A 20,134-nucleotide genomic window follows, 5' to 3' on the forward strand; every position below is an offset into this window, starting at 1 on the left:
TGTCCACAGAGGTCAGCCGAAACCTACGATAGTATATACAACAAACGCCACCTGCTGTCACTGCACAACTTGATAGTCACCGAGTATCTCGAGACAATAGCTGTCGCACAGTTTGATAGTCACCGAGTATCTCAACAGACCGACCTGGGTTTCAGGCGCGAGACCCCTGACATTAGAGTGGATCATTCAAGCAGCTCCTCACGATCACCATGACAGACCCAGACCTCAACAATAAGCTCGATAGACTACTCACTCTATTGGAAGCTCAGCTAGAGCTTACTAGGCAGGGTCATCGAGAGGAACGACTACAACGAGCTCAGCTGGGTAGGGAGGAGACAATGGACCTCTCTCACTCGGAAGACCAAGCAGGAGGAGGAGATGAGTCTATGATAGGAGACCCACATACTCCTACTCCGGCTCCACGACCAAGACGATCAGTCTCATTCAACCTGGATGAGCAGGAGGACATCAACTATGAGAAGTATGCTTCACCTACTGGGCCAAGATATGTCAAGACTAAGCTGGACCCCTACAGCAGGACTAGGACGGATCCTTACCCCCTGGACCACGAGGAGGATAACAGCATCATGGCAGAGCTTAACCGGTCAAAGCCCATTGCCACCCCCTTTCCAAAGTTCAATCCCCGAGACATGGAGATCTTCATTCTAGAAGCCGAAGCATGGTTTAAGTTCAACCAGGTGTATGAGCAGTCTAGGATGATCAATCACATGGGTGCTCAACTGGAAGGGACAGCAAGAGAGTGGTGGACCTCCAAGCTCCGCATTGATAGAGCTAGAGAAGGAAGGTTGTTCAATGATTGGCACTACTTCACAGAGCGACTGTCAGAGCAGTTCAACCCACGCAATGCTAGGATGGAGGCATACAACAAGCTGTTGGCTCTCAGACTCACAAGTGATGCTCCTGGTGCCGCCACACGTCATGTAGAGCGGTTCAGAGACTTGGAGGGACAGGTCAACCTAGATGACAACGAGCTAGTGATTGATCTCTTCAGAGGAAGTCTCACTCGCAGCATACAGGAGAAGTTTGAGAGGAATCCACCTGGGAAGAGATGGGAGTGGTATCGAGAGGTTGAGGAGATCGATCGACAGAGGATGCTACTACAGCAGTCCTCGGCTAGACACTCACTCCCAAATGCCATGTCACCTCCACTAAGAACTGGGTCTCGGCCAAATCAAAGTTCGATCCCCATCAGACAACCCACTCAACCTTATCCAGCTCGATCACCATCACAAGCAACTACACAAGCAACTATACAAAACCTAAACCGACCCCTTCCTCATCATCCCACCCAACCCTCGAAGCAAGGAAGCCCTGCTCCATCAGGTATCAACACCTGTCATGTATGCAAGGGTATCGGCCATTGGGCCAGAGACTGCCCCAGCAGGAGGGTAAACCCTCTTAGCTCTCGACCCATGGGACCAAAGGTTATGGTCACCACAGCAGACCCCTTCGAGGAGGCCACCGACTCAGGAGATGGCCCCACAGGCAGCACTGAGACGGGTGACCCCGAGGCCATGGACCTCAGCTCATACCAGCAACCCATGGACCCCGATCACGAGGAGGAGCACGATGATGATGACGACGAGGGAAACGTCAGTGGGGTGATGCACTGATGGCATGCATTGCTCTACAAACCTCCTCGCCATCACTCTGTATATATCAAGATTGTCAAGTATGTTTCTCTACCAGTGGAGGCAAAGCAGTACTGGAGCTCTCTGGAATGGTTCAAGACCATCCTGCTCGGATACTAGCTGATACCGGTGCTGGTTTGTCCATAGTCTCAGATTCTTTCATTAGTAAGTACCAAATACCCACAAAACCCATAAAAACAAGATCGATCCATGGTGTCACCGGGCACCAACTCTCCATCAATAGTTCTGCGAGCATGCAGGTATCTATTGGTACACACAATCTGGGTGTGGTCGAAGCTTCAGTGGCCGACACTGCGGACTATGACCTCATCCTGGGGTTCACTGAGCTACGGAGGCTCAAACCCACCATACAATGGGATACGGGCCAGCTGGAGTTCAAGACTCAGGAGCAGGACCGACCCCCTAGGAGACCCCCTGAAGCAGCAAGAGCAGGGGACCTAACCATGAGGAGACCAACCCTTCATGGTAACGAGTTTGTCTCAGCAGAGCGCATACTACGAGCAGCTCTGGAAGATGGACCCATAGGGTTCATGCTGTTAGAGGAGCCACCATCATCACTCCCGGCCTTTGGTTTTGTACCTACAGGCGCAGACAAAGGAGTCGAGATGGAGGTGGAGGTAGATAAGGTGGTGACGGCTGCAGACATACCAAAGCCATACCAACACCTGCGAGATGTGTTTGATGAGGTGGAAGCAGACAAGCTGCCCCATCATACCGAGCATGATCTCCACCTCGAGTTGATAGAAGGAGGTAAGCCACCTCAAGGGCCCCTATACCTTAAGGGACCCAAGGAGATGTCCGAGTTGAGGAGATACTTGGATGAGAACCTCGAGAAGGGGTTCATAAGACCATCGAAGAGCCCGGCACGATCACCAGTGCTCTTCGTACCAAAGAAGGATGGAGGTCTCAGACTCTGTGTGGACTACAGAGGTCTCAACGAGATCACTGTCAAGAACAGGGCACCATTGCCCCTCATCGAGGAGCAGCTGTTCTTACTCAGGAAGGCAAGGATCTATACCAAGCTAGACCTTAGAGCAGCATACAACCTCATCCGGATTGCTAAAGGAGATGAATGGAAGACAGCTTTTGGCACTCAGTTGGGACTCTATGAGTACCTAGTGATGCCCTTTGGCCTAGCCAATGCTCCGGCTCACTTCCAGTCATTCATCAATGACATCTTCCGAGACATCATTGGAGTATATGTAGTGGTATACTTAGATGACTTCCTGATCTTCAGTGACACTGAAGAGGTACATGTGAAGCATGTCACCGAGGTCCTCACTCGCTTAAGGAGCAACAGGCTCTTTGCTAAGCTGTCGAAGTGTGAGTTCCACACCAAGACAGTCGAGTTCCTGGGGTACATCATCAAGCCAACGGGCATAGAGATGGACCCAGAAAAGGTGCGCACTGTCAAGGAGTGGCCAATGCCAGAGTCAATCCATGACATCCAGAGGTTCCTGGGTTTTGCCAACTTCTATCGAAGGTTCATAGCCCACTTTGCTCGCATAGCCAAGCCCTTGACAGCACTGGTAAAGCCTATAGAACGGTTCAAGAAGTTCGAGCTACCAGAGGAGGCCCAACAGGCCTTCCACAAGCTCATCCAGGCCTTCACATCAGCAGGAGTGCTTCAGCACTTCGACTACCACCTTCCAACAAGGTTGGAGACTGATGCAAGTGACTTTGCTATAGCAGGAGTGCTCAAGCAGGAGCATGAAGGACGATGGCATCCAGTGGCCTTCTACTCTAGGAAGATGTCTTCTGCCGAGAAGAACTATGAGATCCATGATAAGGAGCTCCTAGCTGTGGTCACCTGCCTCACTCAGTGGCGACACATGCTAGCTGGACTACCGAACCAACTGGTCATCCTCACTGACCATGAAGCCCTCAAGTACTTCAAGTCACAGAGACGCATCACAGGTCGACAGGCTCGATGGGCCATACTACTAGCAGACTTCGACTTCATATTGCAGTATCGACCGGGAGACAAAGGTGGTGAACCCGATGCTCTCACCAGAAGGACAGACATGCAACCAGCTGGTGAAGAGCAGGATCACAATGTGAGGCAACTACTGCCCCCTCGAGTGTTCAAGGAGACAGCAGACCATGACTCGCTCCTAGTGGCCCCCATGATCTCGATGGAGTCCATAGCATCAAAAGGTCTCAAAGACCTGGTCAAGATCTTCCAGCCCTTAGACCAAGAGCTACAGGAGATACATAGGAAGAAGCCCTTCGAGGTCAGGGATGACCTATGGTACAGTGGAGGAAGGTTGGTTATCCCCAAAGTGATCATGCCAGGGAGGACCAACAACCGACACTCAAGGAGTGCCAAAGAGGTAGATGGACAGTCTCTCTCTGTAGAGCATCTGCGATTCATGGTGATGACCCAATGCCATGATGGTATCACTGCTGGACACGTAGGAAGAGATGCTACCATCAAGGCAGCTCAACGACATTACTGGTGGCCAAACATGACAGCTTGGATTGCAGACTATGTAGCAAGTTGTCCTGTATGTGCTAGGTACAAAGCTCCTCGTCATCGTCCATATGGTTTGCTACAGCCACTAACAACCCCAGACAGGCCCTGGGGCTCCATATCCCTCGACTTCATCGAAGGACTACCAACATCGAAGAAGTATGACTCCAAGACCTATGACTCTATCTTAGTCATTGTCGACAGGCTAACCAAGTTTGCCATACTAGCTCCAACCCATAAGACAGTCACGGCCAAACAGACTGCAGTATTGCTATACGGACACATGGTTAGACTCTTTGGATATCCAGATCACATGGTCTCGGACCGAGGCAGGCAGTTCATATCAGGAGCATGGAAGGCATTTGCAGAGCAAATGGGTGTGAAGCACTCACTTAGCACGGCTTACCATCCTCAAACTGATGGTCAGACAGAGAGAGTCAATCAGGTCATAGAGCAATATCTCAGGATGTACTGCAACTATGAGCAGAATGACTGGGCCAACCTGCTGGACACTGCGGCCTTTGTATACAACAACACGGTCCACAACAGCATTGGTGTCTCACCATTCTTTGCATGCTATGGATGGAACCCCAAAGCTCATCCTGACATCCCTCAACGACTAGGAGTCAATGATCCAGGTCGCTTCGAGTACCTCATGGATGGAAAGGAGCATTGCAAGTACCTCCAGGAGCAGATCAGAGAGGCACAACGTAGATCAGTAGACCAGTATAACAGGAAGCACAAGGACATTGAGTTTAAGGTGGGTGATATGGTCTATATCAACCGCCGAAACTGGAAGACACGGAGACCCACACCCAAGTTGGATACCCGGTTTGCAGGACCCTACCCAGTTCAGGAACGGGTAGGACGCCGAGCTTACCGAATCACATTGCCAGCAAACCTTAGGGTGCATGATGTGTTCCATGTCTCCATGCTCGAGCCAGCAAGAACAAGTTCTCTTCCTCAACGTGCTGAACAGCCCACCATGCCACCACTTCCAGATGAGGACCTCGACTTCGAAGTTGAAGCACTCATCGACAAGCGTTCACACAATGGGACTACAGAGTACAAGGTGTTGTGGAGAGGGTACTCAGAAGAAGCTGCTTCATGGGAACCAGTAGAGAACCTCAACTGTCCCGACCTCATCCAGGAGTATGAGGTGTCGGAGGGGGGACGAGTGAGTAGACAAAGTAGAGAAAGGAGGAGAGAACAGGAGGAGTAGAGAGAGGAGGATGACGTTGAGAGAAGGAGGAAGGATGACGGGGGCGATGTTGTCAAGGAAGAGGAGGAGTCAGCATGAACCAGACCAGAGCATGCCTCGACGGAGCTCGGCTCTTAAGAGGGGGGTAGTGTCATGGGCCTGGATGCTCAAGAAGCAGGAGGGTCACTGGTTCATATGGACGGAGCACAGGTATCGAAGACCTAGTCGATACCAGTAGAGAGCATGGTCGTAGTGCAGTCTCCATGGAGACCATGGACTCCTATGGATTCACATGCAAAGGAGCACTGAGCCCATATGCGAGGAGGACCAGGCACAGCCACGAGGAGGACCAAGCTCAAAGAGCAGGCGCAGCCACGAGGAGGACCAAGCTCAGATGGTTACCACTCAGGGGCTCGAGAGACAGGAAGTCGACACAGGTCATGAGGAGGAGGAGCAGTGTCGAAGGAGTCGACACAGGTCATGAGGAGGAGGAGCAGTGTCGAAGGAGTCGACACCACTCAAGAGGCACAGGGGTGCCAAGCAGGAGAGGCCCCTGAGCAGTACTCGATGAAGAAGGTACTCTCTGGAGAGAGAGCAGGAGCAGCATCGCTGGCAATGCTGTGAAGAGGTATATAACCATGCTTTCTCATCATCATAGGTCGAGTGGATCCCCATCCACTCTACTCACCATAACTAGTTATCACTTCAGCATAAGTATACATTAGTTTCAGTCAGCATAGCAGCAATCTATCAAGGTTGCTCCTCATCGTAGTGTGTGTGTTGTATCACCACTACCTGACGTCCGAAGGCGCCCATAGCAGGTTAGCGGTCCGGATATCGATAGAACCGAAGGCAGTAGTCCACTGCGGTCCGGGGATCACTTCAAGCATCAAGTCAACACACTGGACACTCGTGTTGACGCCACCAACCTTATCACCAACACCATCAACCTCATTATCATCGACATCACCAATCTCATCACCAACACCATCAACCTCATCATCATCAACACTCACACCAGACCTTGGTGTCATCATAACATTGATATTGATCGTGCCGAGCTACCCCTGAATGGAGTGTCCACAGAGGTCAGCCGAAACCTACGATAGTATATACAACAAACGCCACCTGCTGTCACTGCACAACTTGATAGTCACCGAGTATCTCGAGACAATAGCTGTCGCACAGTTTGATAGTCACCGAGTATCTCGACAGACCGACCTGGGTTTCAGGCGCGAGACCCCTGACAATCACTTCAAGCATCAAGTCAACACACTGGACACTCGTGTTGACATCACCAACTTTATCACCAACACCATCAACCTCATTACCATCAACCCTCACCAACCTTATCACTGACACCATCAACCTCATCATCATCAACACTCACACCAGACCTTGGTGTCATCATAACCTACATATTGATATTGATCATGCTGAGCTACCCCTGAATGGAGTTTCCACAGAGGTCAGCTGAAACCTATGATAGTATATACAACAAATGCCACCTGCTGTCATCATGCAACTTGATAGTCACTGAGCGACTAGCTCGTCAAGACTGATACTGAGACAATAGCTGTTGCACAGTTTGATAATCACTGAGTATCTCGACAGACCGACCTGGGTTTCAGGCGCGAGACCCCTGACAATTGGCACCAGCTCGACCTCTGTGAAGAAGGCCAAGACCGGTGCAGCATCCTATTCCTCCCGAGTGTTCATGAGTGGCAATACTATACATGCATTGGCACAACCTTTCAGTTGTACCTTCACCCTGCCTTCTTTCCAGTGAGCATGAGCTGCATTGTTGGGACAGCAATTGGCTGCATGGCCAAGCTCCCTGCATGCCCAGCAGTTGATAAGGGTGGTGGCTTGCAATGTGATGAGCTCAGATTCCTCTGCCATGTGATGACAACTTGTAGGTATGTTCTCAGCAGCCAGCTCATAGCACTGGCATAAGACATCAGAGATGCTCTCAGCAGTCTGCTCTTTACCATGAACCTTTTTGTGTAGAATGAACACTGAGTTAAATAAAGCATTCTGGTCTGAGGGAAGTGCTTGCTTGAGGGTCCTGTAGCAGTAATCTGGCTTCCAGGGGTCTTGTAGGTACATGTGCAGTTCTGATACATGAGCCTCCCATTTAATGAGGAAGTCATATGCATGGGTGCCCACTTGGTCCCAATGCAAGTCAAGTATCACTGCCTGAAGCTCATATTCTTTGGTGCTAGAATGAGCTTTACACTTATCCATTGCCCAATCAAAGAGATCCACAGTGATCAGTAGTGGCTTGTCACCATGCTCAGCAAAGTATTCAGTACACAGCTTTTTAGAGAAGCTCCACATGATGATTGAACTGAGTATTGAGTCAGCATCTTCAAATGTGGTAATTTTATGATCAAGGACATTCTGTGCAAAAGGGACAATGCATAGCATTGCGAAAATTTTGCATTGCCATGCATGTACAGAAGTCATCCTTGGAACAAGAAGGTCATTCTCATCCCATTGCATCTTTTCATTAAGGCTCGAAAGAGTCTTTAGGTGATGGTTTGTGATTGCATTAAGTTCAGGAGTGGGACCTGGTGTAGCATCACAACCAATCAGGTGATGGTTGGTGACATTTGGAGTGTATGGAACATTTGATTCAAAGATGGGAGTGTTGCTTCTAGCCGATGCTAGGGCTTTGCTCTTGACTGGGTGATTAAACTGTTCTGTATTCCAGATGGATTTGACTGAACCTTCGATCTTGAGGTCAAGTATGTGATTTGCATCCCAACCTTCATTGGCTAGGAAGAGAATCACTCTAGCTCACATTCCTCTACCAAGTTTGATTCTGCTAGCAAATGGGCTGAGACTGTGCATTGCCTTATAAAGGTTACTGGTACACTCAATCAGGATAGATAGTGGTGATATGATTTGCTCCCCATCACTTTCCTCCATGGCATACTTCAGTAGTAGACCATCCTTTGGGGCAGTAGGGTTACCATAGGTTTTGTTTGCAATTTCCTGATTGAACTGGTTTTGGAGGATCTTTGGCAAGCATGGCAGAAGGTCCTGTATGACTTTGACAAAGTTGTCATAGTTTGAATAGTTTAGATTAGACATATCAGTGTCAATACCTCTTGTTGATATCAGATTTTGGTAGTGTATTGGCTATTTTGGGCTCATAACCTGTTAGAAACTTGAGTCATTTCAGTCCCAATACTGGTGATCAGGGAGAGTCTAAGTACAATGTCACTGCTAGTTTATAGACAGAACAAAATATACTCAATTGACTAAAGGAATGTAGCAAGAGCCTAGTGCTCTCTATGCAATATATATACAATTGAGCAGCACATGCCACAAGTGGGAGTATACCAGTTTCATGATTTACCATGACAACAAGTGGGACTTGGTTGTACCCAATCCTTAACAGGATCAGTTACCCCCAATCTCTGATCCCATCGTCTTTGCGTCGCTCCTTAGCTTCGCTGTTGGGTCGTTTATTCCAACAATAACACGTCGGATCTGCGAATCTGCCGAAAATTTAGTCCGTGGGGTCGGGGTTTGAAACATAGCCGGCTGCCTGCAACCGGCTGTCAGCGTCTGCCGATCTGTGAATTGGCGGTGTTGGACATTTGCTGGAAAGTCACAGCGCCATTGACGACTTGCAGGAAGGTTCCACCCTCGAACCAACGCTTCTGGAATTCTGCTCGCTTCGATTCTGACAGGCCATGATAGGCGTTTGTCAGAGTTGCGACAAGGAGTGCCGCATGTTCGCTGAAGAAACCGTCGAGGGACAGTTGAGGTCGATGATCCTTGCTGAGGCCAAGTACGATCGCATCATGTCTCCGACGTGACAGTATGTGGATCGCCAAGTCACGCCAAAGAAGAAGTCGTGCTCGGGCAGCTGACGGCATTCGCAATGTCGGCCACCCGAGAACTATGCTTTCGGCATCGAGTGGTACAGCTCGAGGTGCCAAAAATCGCTTGAGCGTGCCCATGATTTGTTTCCATACACCTTTTTGCACCTCTGGGCATTCGATAAATCCATGCCTCGCAGAGTCCTTCGGTCCGTTGCAGAGCATGCATGCCGCAACGCCAAAGACATGCTCGGTTTCGTAAGAGTCGTTGACTGGTTCGAGTTCCGCCTCCACTTGTGGGTTGTCACGATCTTGATGAAGGCGAAGTCTTGGGGCGAATTCGTCTTCGTTAAGCGTATCGTAATTCGCCAAACGCCGTTCGCCGCGGGGCTTTTGAGCTAGCCACGGTCGGCGATGCAGGAAGAGAAAGATGTCCGATTGTGCTTGCGAGGTTAGGAGAGAATCTTGTGTGTGCCACTGCCAGACTTGTTTCCACTGATCGGTCGATCCAAGATCCCAGTCAGGAACAATAACGCTGCTGGGGGCAAGGAACGTGCGTGCGTGCCGGACAGTGTACTCTTTGAGCGGCTTTCCAGCGAGAGTTGCGATGTGCCAAGGAAAGGGCAGGCCTACCGTATCAATGTCGAACGGCTGGTCGTGCGGCATGGGGTTCTTGATGCTCTTGGACTTGTCTGGATGTTTCCTGAACCACTTCGTTATGTCCAATAACTTCTTTCTGACCGTGGGATGCAGAACCCGCCACATATCGATCCAATGTTTCTTGACCAATCGACCCGCAGCACCGCTGAAGAGCTCGTACGTATCTGGATGGCCTCTTGACGGCACGTAGTTGCTTTTCACCCCCGACGGGGAGGGCGGTACAAGTGGGTAGGAATCTGCGCAGGAGTACGGATGCATTTCCTTACCCTTCTCGTTGTGATTGTACCAGAGCACATCGCCCCAGACTCGGAGGCCGTGTCGTTCCCAGTGTTGGGTGTTGGTCTCGTGAATCTCGGGCCAGGTGTAGCCGAAGAGGTCGCTGTGGAAAGGCAGGGATAATATCTCTTTGACAGAGACATTGTCCCAATCGGGCAGAATCGAGAGGCGGAGCTGGGCCAAAGCATAGACGACCCTGTTCAGGAAAGATCGCTGTGCCAGAAGGACATTGTTCATTGCCAACCAAGGCAAACCACGCCGAAGAAGGAAGTGCGCTGGTATGGCTTTGTACTCGGTCCAGAGACGCTGCTGAAGGGCTGCACGGAACTGATGGCCAAGAGGCTCTGTCGACTGCAAGAGGTTGGCGGCTATTTGGCCGATCAACGCAATGAACATGTGCGTCGTATCGATCACGCCAAGGCCTCCGAGGTGTCTTGGGGCGACAACATACTTGTGTAGAATCCAGTTGCGGCGGCTGAGGAACAAGAAAGGGTTGATGATGGAGTTGATTCGCCGTTGCAAGGTGTGTGCAACAGGACATAAGCGAATCGAGTGCCATAGCTTGGACAGCAGGAATGAGTTGACAATTCGAGCCCGTGCAAGCAGCGTCGTTTTTGTGGACGCGAGGATGTTGACTTTCGCCTGGATTGAGTTGAGACGCTGATCGATCGTGTTCTGCGGGATGCCTCCATCCAATCGGAAGGGGTAGCCAAGGTGGACCACCTCGGCTTGTGGATCCCCCAGGAACGGATACGGAATGTCTTGAGGCTGAAGATCGTTACCATCGTTCGCTCCCCGCACGAAAAAGAAAGCTTGCGACTTCTCTTCGTTCACCTTCGCATTACTGGCCATCTCATATAGGTCGAGAGCATCCATGAACTTGGCCAGGTCGCGCTTGTTGTTGACAACTAGGAGGATGTCGTCCGCAAAGGCTAGGGAAGACACAAACATTTGGTGGTCTGGGTCCCAGTCTAGCAACGTGCCAGCATGGTGTCGGTGCTGTGCATAGTCGAGCATTGGCTGCAGCATGAAGTTGTAGAGCAGGCAGGACATAGGATCGCCTTGAAGGATGCCGCACTGCAAAGGAATCGGTGGAGTGAAATGTCCTTCCGCTGACTGACAGACTGTGGGGTGGCGGTAGTTCTCTCGAATGTAGGTGATGAAACGAGAACCAAAACCATATGCCAAGAGGCAGTCCAGGAGCCATTCGCGGCGAACTCGATTATACGCCTTTTGCTGGTCAAGATTGAGGATCCAGATCGGATCGACATGTCTTCCAGAGGCGACAGCGTAGTGCAGCAGGTAAAGTGTCACAACATTCGAGGCTGAATGACGCCCAAGAATGAAGCCTGTCTGCGTGCTAGCGATGACCTCTTGCGCCGCTGCCTGGAGTCGCGATGAGACGACGCCTCCAAGGATGCGGAAGGCAACAGCGGCAATGGAGAGAGGTCGGTAGTTTTTGAGTTGACTGAGATCGCCTTTCTTTGGAAGCATTACCCCACGCAGGTTTGGCTCGCCGTCTGGTAGAGAATGTCCGCGAAGGAGGGCGTTACCCATAGCACAGAGCCTTTCCAGAGCAGGTTCGCCCAGAGTTCGAAGAAGTGGGTATGTTACGCCATCCATACCAGGAGCAGAATCGTCGACAGAGCGTTTTAGGACGGCTTGTAGCTCTGCCACCGTGAAGGGAGAGTCGCACTTGTGCCTTGTCGCAGAAGAGATCTTTCGACGGACGGAGGACAAAAGGACTGAGGAAGCTTCTTCGCTTGTCTGATTAGCCGATGTCGGAGTGAACAATGTCGTGTAAAACCGACGGATGGCGTCGAGCTTTGCCGCGAGACTTTCATGAGTTCCTTCGCAATCCTTGAGAGCCGGAAGGCTCGCAAAGGCTCTACTCTCCAACTTTGGGATGATCCATGCTGTGGGCACAAACATGTTGAGTTCGTGCAAAGCTCTTCGTTTCTTGACCGTGTCCGCTGCCTCGGTGCGATCTATCAATCGCAGCATCGTCAAGAGCTCTAAGAAGCGACGTCGGTTCTCATCACCATGACGAATATCGATCTGGGACAGCTTGCTGGAGATCTCGTTGCGTTTGCGTGCGCGCTTTTGGGATTGCTGGCGTTGGGAGTTTGCGATGTTTGCCGTTGTTGCTCGGATGCGTTCGACAAAGCTGTACCATGCCTGGATCGGTGGCTGACTCGTAGCTTGCGGGAGTTGCTGCACATATTGGGACAGACGAAGTTCGAAACTGGGCTGTAGGTGGGCTTCCCGATGGAGTCTCCAAATACCAGGACCGAGTTCGGTCCTTTGCTTGCTGCTTTGACGACTGAGCGTAACAACACTGTGGTCTGAAGTAGATGGACTCGTCTGAACGGACTGCGAATATGGGACCAGGCTGTGCGAGGTCCAAATGCTATCAATGCGGCGTGCAGAAACGAGTTGACCGTGGGTGACTTGATGGCGAGTGTAGGCCACGCCGTTTGGGTGTAGAGTCCGGAACGAATCGACAAGGCCGGCTTGAGCGAGTTGTCCCAGAGGCATGAGTCTGCTGTAGGAACGAGTGGGGGGGAAATCATCGATCATGGGGCTGGGTACAGCATTCCAATCTGCACCGATAATCGCCGCTGAGTGCTCACCAGGAGCCGCTGCATCGAGAATGGAGATGTTGGGTACATCTCGACTCCAGAACTCCAACCTAGCATCGTGGATTGGCGGAGCATGAATGCTCCAAATGTGCAAAAGTCGAATGTTGGTCCCAATCGCTGGTTCGTCCACTGGGATGCGAATCTTGGCGTAGGCGAAATAGTCGCCGATCTTGCTGTCTTCCACTTGCCATTTGGTGTTGCGAAATATGATACCACAGTCTCTGCCGAGAATTGCACGGTGAGCTCATGTGGCAAAAGGGTGGTGAAGTCGAGAGAGGGGGTTCTGGGTAGGGAGACTTGCGGGGCTGGCGAGTCTCATCTCCTGGATGAGGACTACGTCGGCTTTACCTGTTGGTGTCGAAGGGTTGTGCAGCGCTGCAATTCGATCCTGCGAATTCAGGGTGGCACAGTTCCAAGTCGATACCGTGAGGGAGGAAGACTGAAGAGTCGTCTTAATCGCTGTAGGTGAGGTCGAGAGCTCCAGCAGCTTCCTCGCGAGCCTGCTGATACACGGCCGCTTGATCGCCTTCGTCAGAATCCTGCTGAATTGCCGTGCAGTTGGCCGAAAGATGTCCAAAGCGTTTGCACTTGTTGCATTGTCTTTTGGGGCATGTTTCGAAGGTGTGGAAGTACTCGGCCTTGGACTTGCAGGTGGTACACCAGTCAAGGCGCCCAGCGAAGGCCAGAGGCAGGTCATCGTCGCGAATCTTGATGTACCCTGGGATGGCGGCGAGAATGGATGGGTCGATGCAGTTGTCTGCGTCTTTCGGAACCGAGACAAGGGCCAAGTAGATGTTTTCGTCTTGAGGTGCTTTACCGTCTGCTGCATAAGATACCTGATGAACCCAGATATCGTGTAGCTGCACATACTGTCGGAGAGCTGCCCAGATAAGCCGTGCTGTACCGGTCCAGGTGGCGGTGTAGGGCAGATTCTGAATTTCGATGACAAAGTAGTTGAAGTCAAGGGCGGGGCCAACGAAGAGTCGCTGCAGTTTGGCCTGGCGGAAGACGAGGATGGCTTCACTGGCAGCGGCGAGGTGCGGCTGCAGAACGGTGATGTCAACCATCCTGTTGCGACCTGTTCCTTTCGGAAAGTTGACCATGCAATTGGCGTCTTTGAACTTCCGAGCATGGAGAAAGTCGCACATCTGCTTGCGGAGGGATCCAAGGACGGGTCCTTCATCGCGGTTTGGAAAGAACTTGCCAGTGAACTGCCATCGAATGGTGCAAGGAGGGAGTTTGGCGCGGTCGGTCTTGGGCAGAGGAAGATCCTCGAAGGGCACCAAGGGCGGAGAGCGGCGGGCAGACCATACATGTCGGCCAGTGTAGATTGGGACAAAGGCGTCAAGGTCTGGTTCGGGCAGGAGTTCTTCATCCTCGATAGGATTAGACTCGGCCTCCATGTCCGATGGCTTGTCAACAGGTGGGGAGGCTTGATCCCCTCCATCTCCCTGGGCCTGAGACGCCTGGGGCTGAGACGTGGGAATGATCGTGGTGAGCGGGCGGCGGTTGGAACGATCGGCTGGCATTGGACGTCAATCGCTGGGGTGAAGTTTGCAGATGGTAGAGAGATTTGGGGGTGAGGCTTGACGAGTTGGAATGGAGTCACAATGGGCTCCTTATAGTCCAAAACGTACGGTTTGTTGGAGGTCCGCCTGACCTCGTATCTGTTGGAGGTCCGCATGACCTCGTATCGACGGCGTCGACGATGGCGCCGAACATCGGACCCCCGGTGTAAGTCACAGTCGTCCCCGTGACCAACGGGACGGCCGACGGCGTTTTCCCACGCCCGATAAGGGTTGTCGGAAAAACTGTCGGATGGTCCCCGACGATCAGATCGATGCATCTGACGGGACTCTCCTCGAGGGCTTTGATGCCCTCCATGCTCCAGGCCTCTCTCTTCTTCCTGTCCGTATCGAAGCATGTATATATAGTGTCCAAGGTCGGTTAGTTCTTGCTGAAATGAATAACGATCTTCCTGTTGTCCGAACCTAAAACCAGCTTGTCCAAACCATAGCTACGCAAGGCGACTCCACTCTCAACACGGTTCACTTTGAGGGACTGCGTGCGGCGGCGGAGGGTTATTGGGGAGGTGCCCAATACGTATTTGGAGGGGCCCGAGTGTCGTCAAGCAAATGAGGCCAGCGACCAGCATAAGGCGACACAAGAGCCTGAAACAGGCAGAAAACCTGAACCCACCAGGATCAAATTTTTTGCAGAGGTCTTGCCAGCGTGTCGCAAGAGCGGTCCGAGCTCCGAGATAGGGCTCGTCGCGATCAGGATGCATCGAGGAACTGGAGGCACCGCTGAAAAGGTCCTCTAAGGAAAGGTGTCGATTTTGTTGTCCAAAGGGGCCAGGAGGACCGCGAGAGGACGGCCAGGCATACCAGAGAGGCATGACTGCGAAAGTGTTCGTGTGTATGTTCAAATTTCAGAGTTGAGTGGACGAGTTGCGTCCCGACCTTGTGAGAGTCTGCCGAAAGTAGGTCGGGCCGTACAAAAGGGGTGTACGGTGTCTGTTTTCGGTCGTTGTTGTGATGACGGCTTGCGCTGAGTGACGAGCTATCGATTGCGATCGGAGTCGGTGTATGTTGTGTTTGCTGCCATCAACTTTAGCTTTGGCGTTGTCTGACAGCCGACGCTGACACCATATCGGAAAAAAAATGATTTTGACCATTACTCGGCCATTTTCTGATGGATCTTGTTCGAAAAAGGTGGAGGGCTTTGCCCTCGTGTTTCCGCGTTCGCTGGTCTAGAGTAAAAGGTTCAAAAAGGTCATTTGTCGTCAAAAAAAGACGTCGGCGGGACTCGAACCCGCAGCCTTAGAGTTGATTTGCCTTTAATGAATTTGGCCATTCATTAACACTATCTTAGAAGCTCTATGCGCTAGCCATTGCGCCACGACGCCATGTCATTCTTCTGCAAGTAACGTTGCATATATATTGCTATTGAAATATCTCCAGCTTTTTTAACATCCTCATCGCCATCTGATCACATTTGTTCTCCTCACAAGGCTGGCTGCACAGACTCGCCCAGCTGGACAGAGAGCAACGACACTGAATTTCGTATAGAACTGTCACGAATAGGGAGATATGGCGAGGCCAAAAAAGTGTGAGGAGAGCGTGCATCAGCTGCGGCCAAACCAACCACCGAGCCAGCCCTTTTTCTTGGCGGCAGCTTCTGCCTCAAGTCGTGCCTCCTCCTCTTCAGCGAGTGCATTACCTGGATCGTAAGCCAAGGAGACGTCGCCTGCTCCGTCTTCTTCTTCGTCTTCCTCCTCTTCATCTTCGAGATGTTCGACCTCGTCCTCCACGTCGGCTTGCTTCTCTTGAACAGCTGGCTTTGAGGCGGCGGGCTGAGCTTTGGGGGCCTCTTTGACGGGCTTAGCCGCAGGCACCGCAGCCGATTTAGCCTTGGCAGCCCTGTGCTGAGGCTTGGAGACAGGGTTGAGCGCAGCCTGCTGTTGTTGCTCGTACTCGACCTTGACATCCTCAGGCACACGCTGAGCTTCCTGAAGCGAGACAGGATCAAAGTCGATATACTTTCGTGCAATGTCCTGCAAAGCTTGGCCAGCGCGGGAGTCGGACATACCTGCCTTGCCCTTTGCCTGAGACTTGCCTTTGCTGGAACCACGCTGGTGATGCTGTTGAGTCTCGAGGAGCAACTTCTGAACGTCTCGCTTCAGACTAGCAAGGGCCTCGTCCGAGTGGTCAAACACAGCATCAGAGCCGCTGCTCGACTTGAGACGGGGCGGGAAGTCGGCATCCTCTTCGTCAACGTCTTCAGCGAGCTCGGCAGCCTGTCGAGCCTGTCGAATGTAGAGCTGGGCTCGAGAAAGGAGAAGAATGGCTTTGGCGTGGGCGCCTGAAAGCGAGAATGCGCGAGCGAGGTGACGCAGGATCTCGCTGCGGAACCAAGCTGCCTTGGCCTCGACAAGGCTCGAAACGTCGGGCTCCGATTCGATGAGCGCAATCGAGCCCATGGCGACCAGACTTGTCTCCGCAGCGTCGAGTAGCCTGGCGAGCGACGGAACAGCTCGAGCGCCGCGACGCTTCGACTTCTGTGCAGCGATAGCACGAGCTCGGTTCTCTCGAGCCAAACCTTGACGGGTTCGAAGCTTCCTGGTACCGCTTCTGGCAGGCTTGCGAGCATGCGAGCGGGCGTTTGAGCCAGAATTTTTGGCGCGTGATCCGGACGACTTCTTACGAGAAGCGGCTTTCTTGGCCACAATCGCTTCGTCGAGCTTCTGTTGCTTGCCCTTGCTACGTTTGCCTCGCTTCTGAGCAGCAGAGCCAGAAGCGATCTTGCCCTTGAGACGAGCTTCGACGCCGGACATGGCACGCTTTTCACGCTTCTCAGCTCGCTGCTCGACCTCGGCGACGAGACGCAAGTTACGCCAGACACGGAGAGCCAGTAGGCGGTAGAAGATAAAGTCGTGAGCAGTCTGAAGATCTTTGCTGGCGGTTTCGTACCTGGCCGAGTGGCTCTTGGAGAGCGCCTCGGCGTTGTCCTCGACGAGCTTGCGTGCGACATCCTCGGCATCGGTGAAGGCGCTAAGGGCTCGGTCGAAGGGATCGAGTTCGGTGCGTCCGGCTTTTCCAAGTCGCACGGTCGACGTGGAAGCGTTGCGGGCACCGTCGGCGGATGACTCTCCCTGGGCGATCTCGCGCTTCTTCGCCTTGCGCTGAGCATGCGACAGTCGAACACGCTTGCCGTCCTTCTGCTCTGCAGCAGCCTTCTTGTTGTTCTTGCGGCTGGTCGAAGCGCCTGTGTTGGCATCTCGGTCGCCCACAGCCTCGACCATGACTGATTCTCGAAGGGCAGCCTCTTCGGACTGAGCGGCCACGATGGTGTCGAGCAGCTCAGGGTTACGCACAGGAATTTGGTGTCCGTGCCAGCTGAGGGAGAGTGTCTGCTTCTGACCAGAGCCAGCCTTGGCCTTGGCGGCTGTCAGCTCTTCGATGAGCTCCGTATACTCGGGCATAATCTTACTGCAAAGCTCGGGTGTGGCGGTAGAAGAAGCAATCTTGTCCATGTCCTGCTCCGAGTTGCCGAGCTGGTAGGCAGAGTAGCGCATCTGAGCCTCGCCAGCATCAACGAAGCTGTTGGCGAGCGCCTCAGCACGGCTCGCGGGGCTGTTAGTGGCGATAGCATTGAGCAAGTTGCGGCCCACGGAAAGCATCTGAAGGGCCTTGTCCCACTGTGAACGATCGAAAGCGGCGGTGGCCTTGATGTTGAGCAGGTAAGCAGCTGTCTCAGCGCGAGAGTAGACATCAAAACGTTTGGACAGAGCTTGAACGAGCTGTTGCAGGGAGCTGGACCACTGTTCGGCACGTCGCAGCCTAGAGATGCCACGCTTGCGGAGCTGAGGGTTGGACTCATCGTCAAAGGCTTCCGATCGAAGCTCCTGCGAGTAAGCCCAGGCTCTTTCGGCTTCGAAAAGGAGAAGTTGAGCGGGTCGTGCATCATTGGCCTGAGCTACGTTGAGCTTCTTGGCAGTGAAGATGTTGCCCTGACCTTTGGCGTTGGCGCTCTGAGCAGCTGCCTGTTGGGCCTTCTTAGGCTTCTTGCCACGAGCTGCCTTTGCGGTCTTGGACTTCTTCGCTTCCTTCTTGTGCAAGCCGTCGGAGTGAGTCAGAGAAAGAAGTTCGCGGAGTCGATGTGTCTTGGAGGCGCAGTATCGTCGGTAACGAGCAAAGTCTTGCTGTCGCATTCCGTGTTCGTTGCGAGCCTCGCTGATGAGCTGAAGCAGAGGAAAGGCGATGAGGTCTCCCCCTGCCTGAGACGCTTGGTCTCGGTTGGACAGATTGATCTCCATGGTGATGCTATGGACCGTCTGATCAACGGAGAGGTGATACGTTAAACAATATTTGGTAGTGATAGAGGTGAAGACGTGAGATGGAGCTTGACAGTATCGATGTTCGTCTTTGGTGTGATGCTCGCCTGACCTTCCACCAATTTCGGAGCCGATCCGTGCCATGTTAGACCTCGCCTTGAAATTTTGGCGTTGGTTCTGACGGCGTAACACCATTTCACCACTCGCCGAGTCTTGGCTCTCCGCAGTGGTATCACGGTTTGCTGTCGGACAGTGGCAAGGTCAGCATGCGCCTCATGCTTACTATATCGTGGGGTCTGGCGGTCCATGTTGTGCTCGCTAGGGAGCAAGCTTTCAGGCCGAAGCTGCCGGTTTTGATGCTCTATCGGCCGTATGAGACTAATCGACTTTCGAGTCCCCGCAACGGTTAGGGAGAAGCATAATCCACCCGAGGCTGGTAGAAAGGCGTCGTTGGTGTGCGGGATAACTTAGTCAGGGTCGCAAGCAGCATGAGCGGACGGCGAATTCTTCAGTAGTGACACGTTCTCATTTCTTCTCAGCACGGGCCAAGAAAGCACATTTAGACAGCCGAGCGAACGTGGGGGTCCTAAAAAGCTGCAAGACGAAAGCCTCCTTGTCACACTCTGCAACCGGTCCTGCCTCTCGAGTATCCGCCGAGTTCGAGCTTCCACTTTAGCAGCCTATCCGGCCTTCCACTGTCCTGTTTCTTGTTCTGAATAGCTGTGTGGCTTGCGTTAGCGTCGCATGTTTTCTTGAAAAGAAAGAGTTAGAAGAGAGCCCGCAACGACAGCGAGTAAGAGCACTTTGAAAGGGCTGACCGGGAAGGACAGGCTCCTTGAACAAGAAGAGTAGCCTTGTCTGCATGATTGTGACAGACAGCAGCTTGTGCAGCCGGTACGTCCATCTTTGCCGACCATGCTTTGCTTGAACTTAGATTCTGCTGCACGTTCTCAGCTCTTGCATGTCGTCTGCTTGCTTTACGCTGCCTCCACCGAGCTTGGTATCCAGCAGCCACATCTAGAGAAAGCTTTGAGTTATTTCAGCCGCTCGAAGCTCTGTGTCGCTTGCGGCTCTTAGACGGAAGAATTCTCGAGTCTTTTCAGACTGAGGGAACGACTTTTGTGATTCCTGAGAGCCTTTCCGTTCTGTTTCCACTGCGTTTGTCCGTTTCGGCTAACGATCCGCCAGCTGTGCGGTTCATCTTTCGCCTTTGTTGGGGCTGGCTAGCGTAGCATTCACACTTTCTCAAGACATACTCACATTTCATCTACTGAGCTTGTTAAAAATCAGAGAATCGCTGGAGCTGTATAAGGTGTGCGCTCTGCCGTCTTGGTCGAAGGCAACACGACGTCGACTCTCAGAACCTTGTCCAGGGCTGACAGAAGGAGAATCGTGAATCAAGCAACAATGTTTCATGTTGCTTCGGCTGGCTTGTGCGTGCAACTTGACTGCGAAGACTGTTTCGTTCTCTGTCTGAGAGACAGCTGCGTCAAACGAGTCCACCTCATGCAGAGTGAAAGTGTCAAACGTTCACAAC

General features: G+C 52.4%; 3 protein-coding genes and 1 non-coding gene across 4 annotated transcripts; 1 reads left to right on the forward strand and 3 right to left on the reverse strand.

Annotated features, from left to right (window-relative positions):
* Nucleotides 1–209: 209 nt before the first annotated feature.
* UHO2_01925 (uncharacterized protein) lies at nucleotides 210–5,368 on the forward strand (the record flags this gene model as incomplete). Its single annotated transcript, XM_041559362.1, has 3 exons — nucleotides 210–1,126; nucleotides 1,409–1,617; nucleotides 1,716–5,368. 3 exons carry the CDS (start codon nucleotides 210–212, stop codon nucleotides 5,366–5,368), a joined length of 4,779 nt encoding a protein of 1,592 aa, XP_041415296.1.
* A 3,551-nt stretch (nucleotides 5,369–8,919) lies between these two features.
* Nucleotides 8,920–13,080, reverse strand: UHO2_01926 (uncharacterized protein; the record flags this gene model as incomplete). The annotated part of the gene is made up of 2 exons (XM_041559363.1): nucleotides 8,920–13,004; nucleotides 13,059–13,080. 2 exons carry the CDS (start codon nucleotides 13,078–13,080, stop codon nucleotides 8,920–8,922), a joined length of 4,107 nt encoding a protein of 1,368 aa, XP_041415297.1.
* A 2,474-nt stretch (nucleotides 13,081–15,554) lies between these two features.
* On the reverse strand, nucleotides 15,555–15,669 carry tRNA-Arg(TCT). The gene has a single exon. It is a non-coding gene; the product is annotated as a tRNA-Arg (tRNA).
* Nucleotides 15,670–15,888: 219 nt separating this feature from the next.
* On the reverse strand, nucleotides 15,889–18,579 carry UHO2_01927 (uncharacterized protein; the record flags this gene model as incomplete). Its single annotated transcript, XM_041559364.1, has 1 exon — nucleotides 15,889–18,579. One exon carries the CDS (start codon nucleotides 18,577–18,579, stop codon nucleotides 15,889–15,891), a length of 2,691 nt encoding a protein of 896 aa, XP_041415298.1.
* Nucleotides 18,580–20,134: the final 1,555 nt, after the last annotated feature.

This window comes from Ustilago hordei, assembly GCF_900519145.1.
Source record: "Ustilago hordei strain Uho2 genome assembly, contig: UHO2_contig_03, whole genome shotgun sequence".
Taxonomy (NCBI): Eukaryota; Fungi; Basidiomycota; class Ustilaginomycetes; order Ustilaginales; family Ustilaginaceae; genus Ustilago; species Ustilago hordei.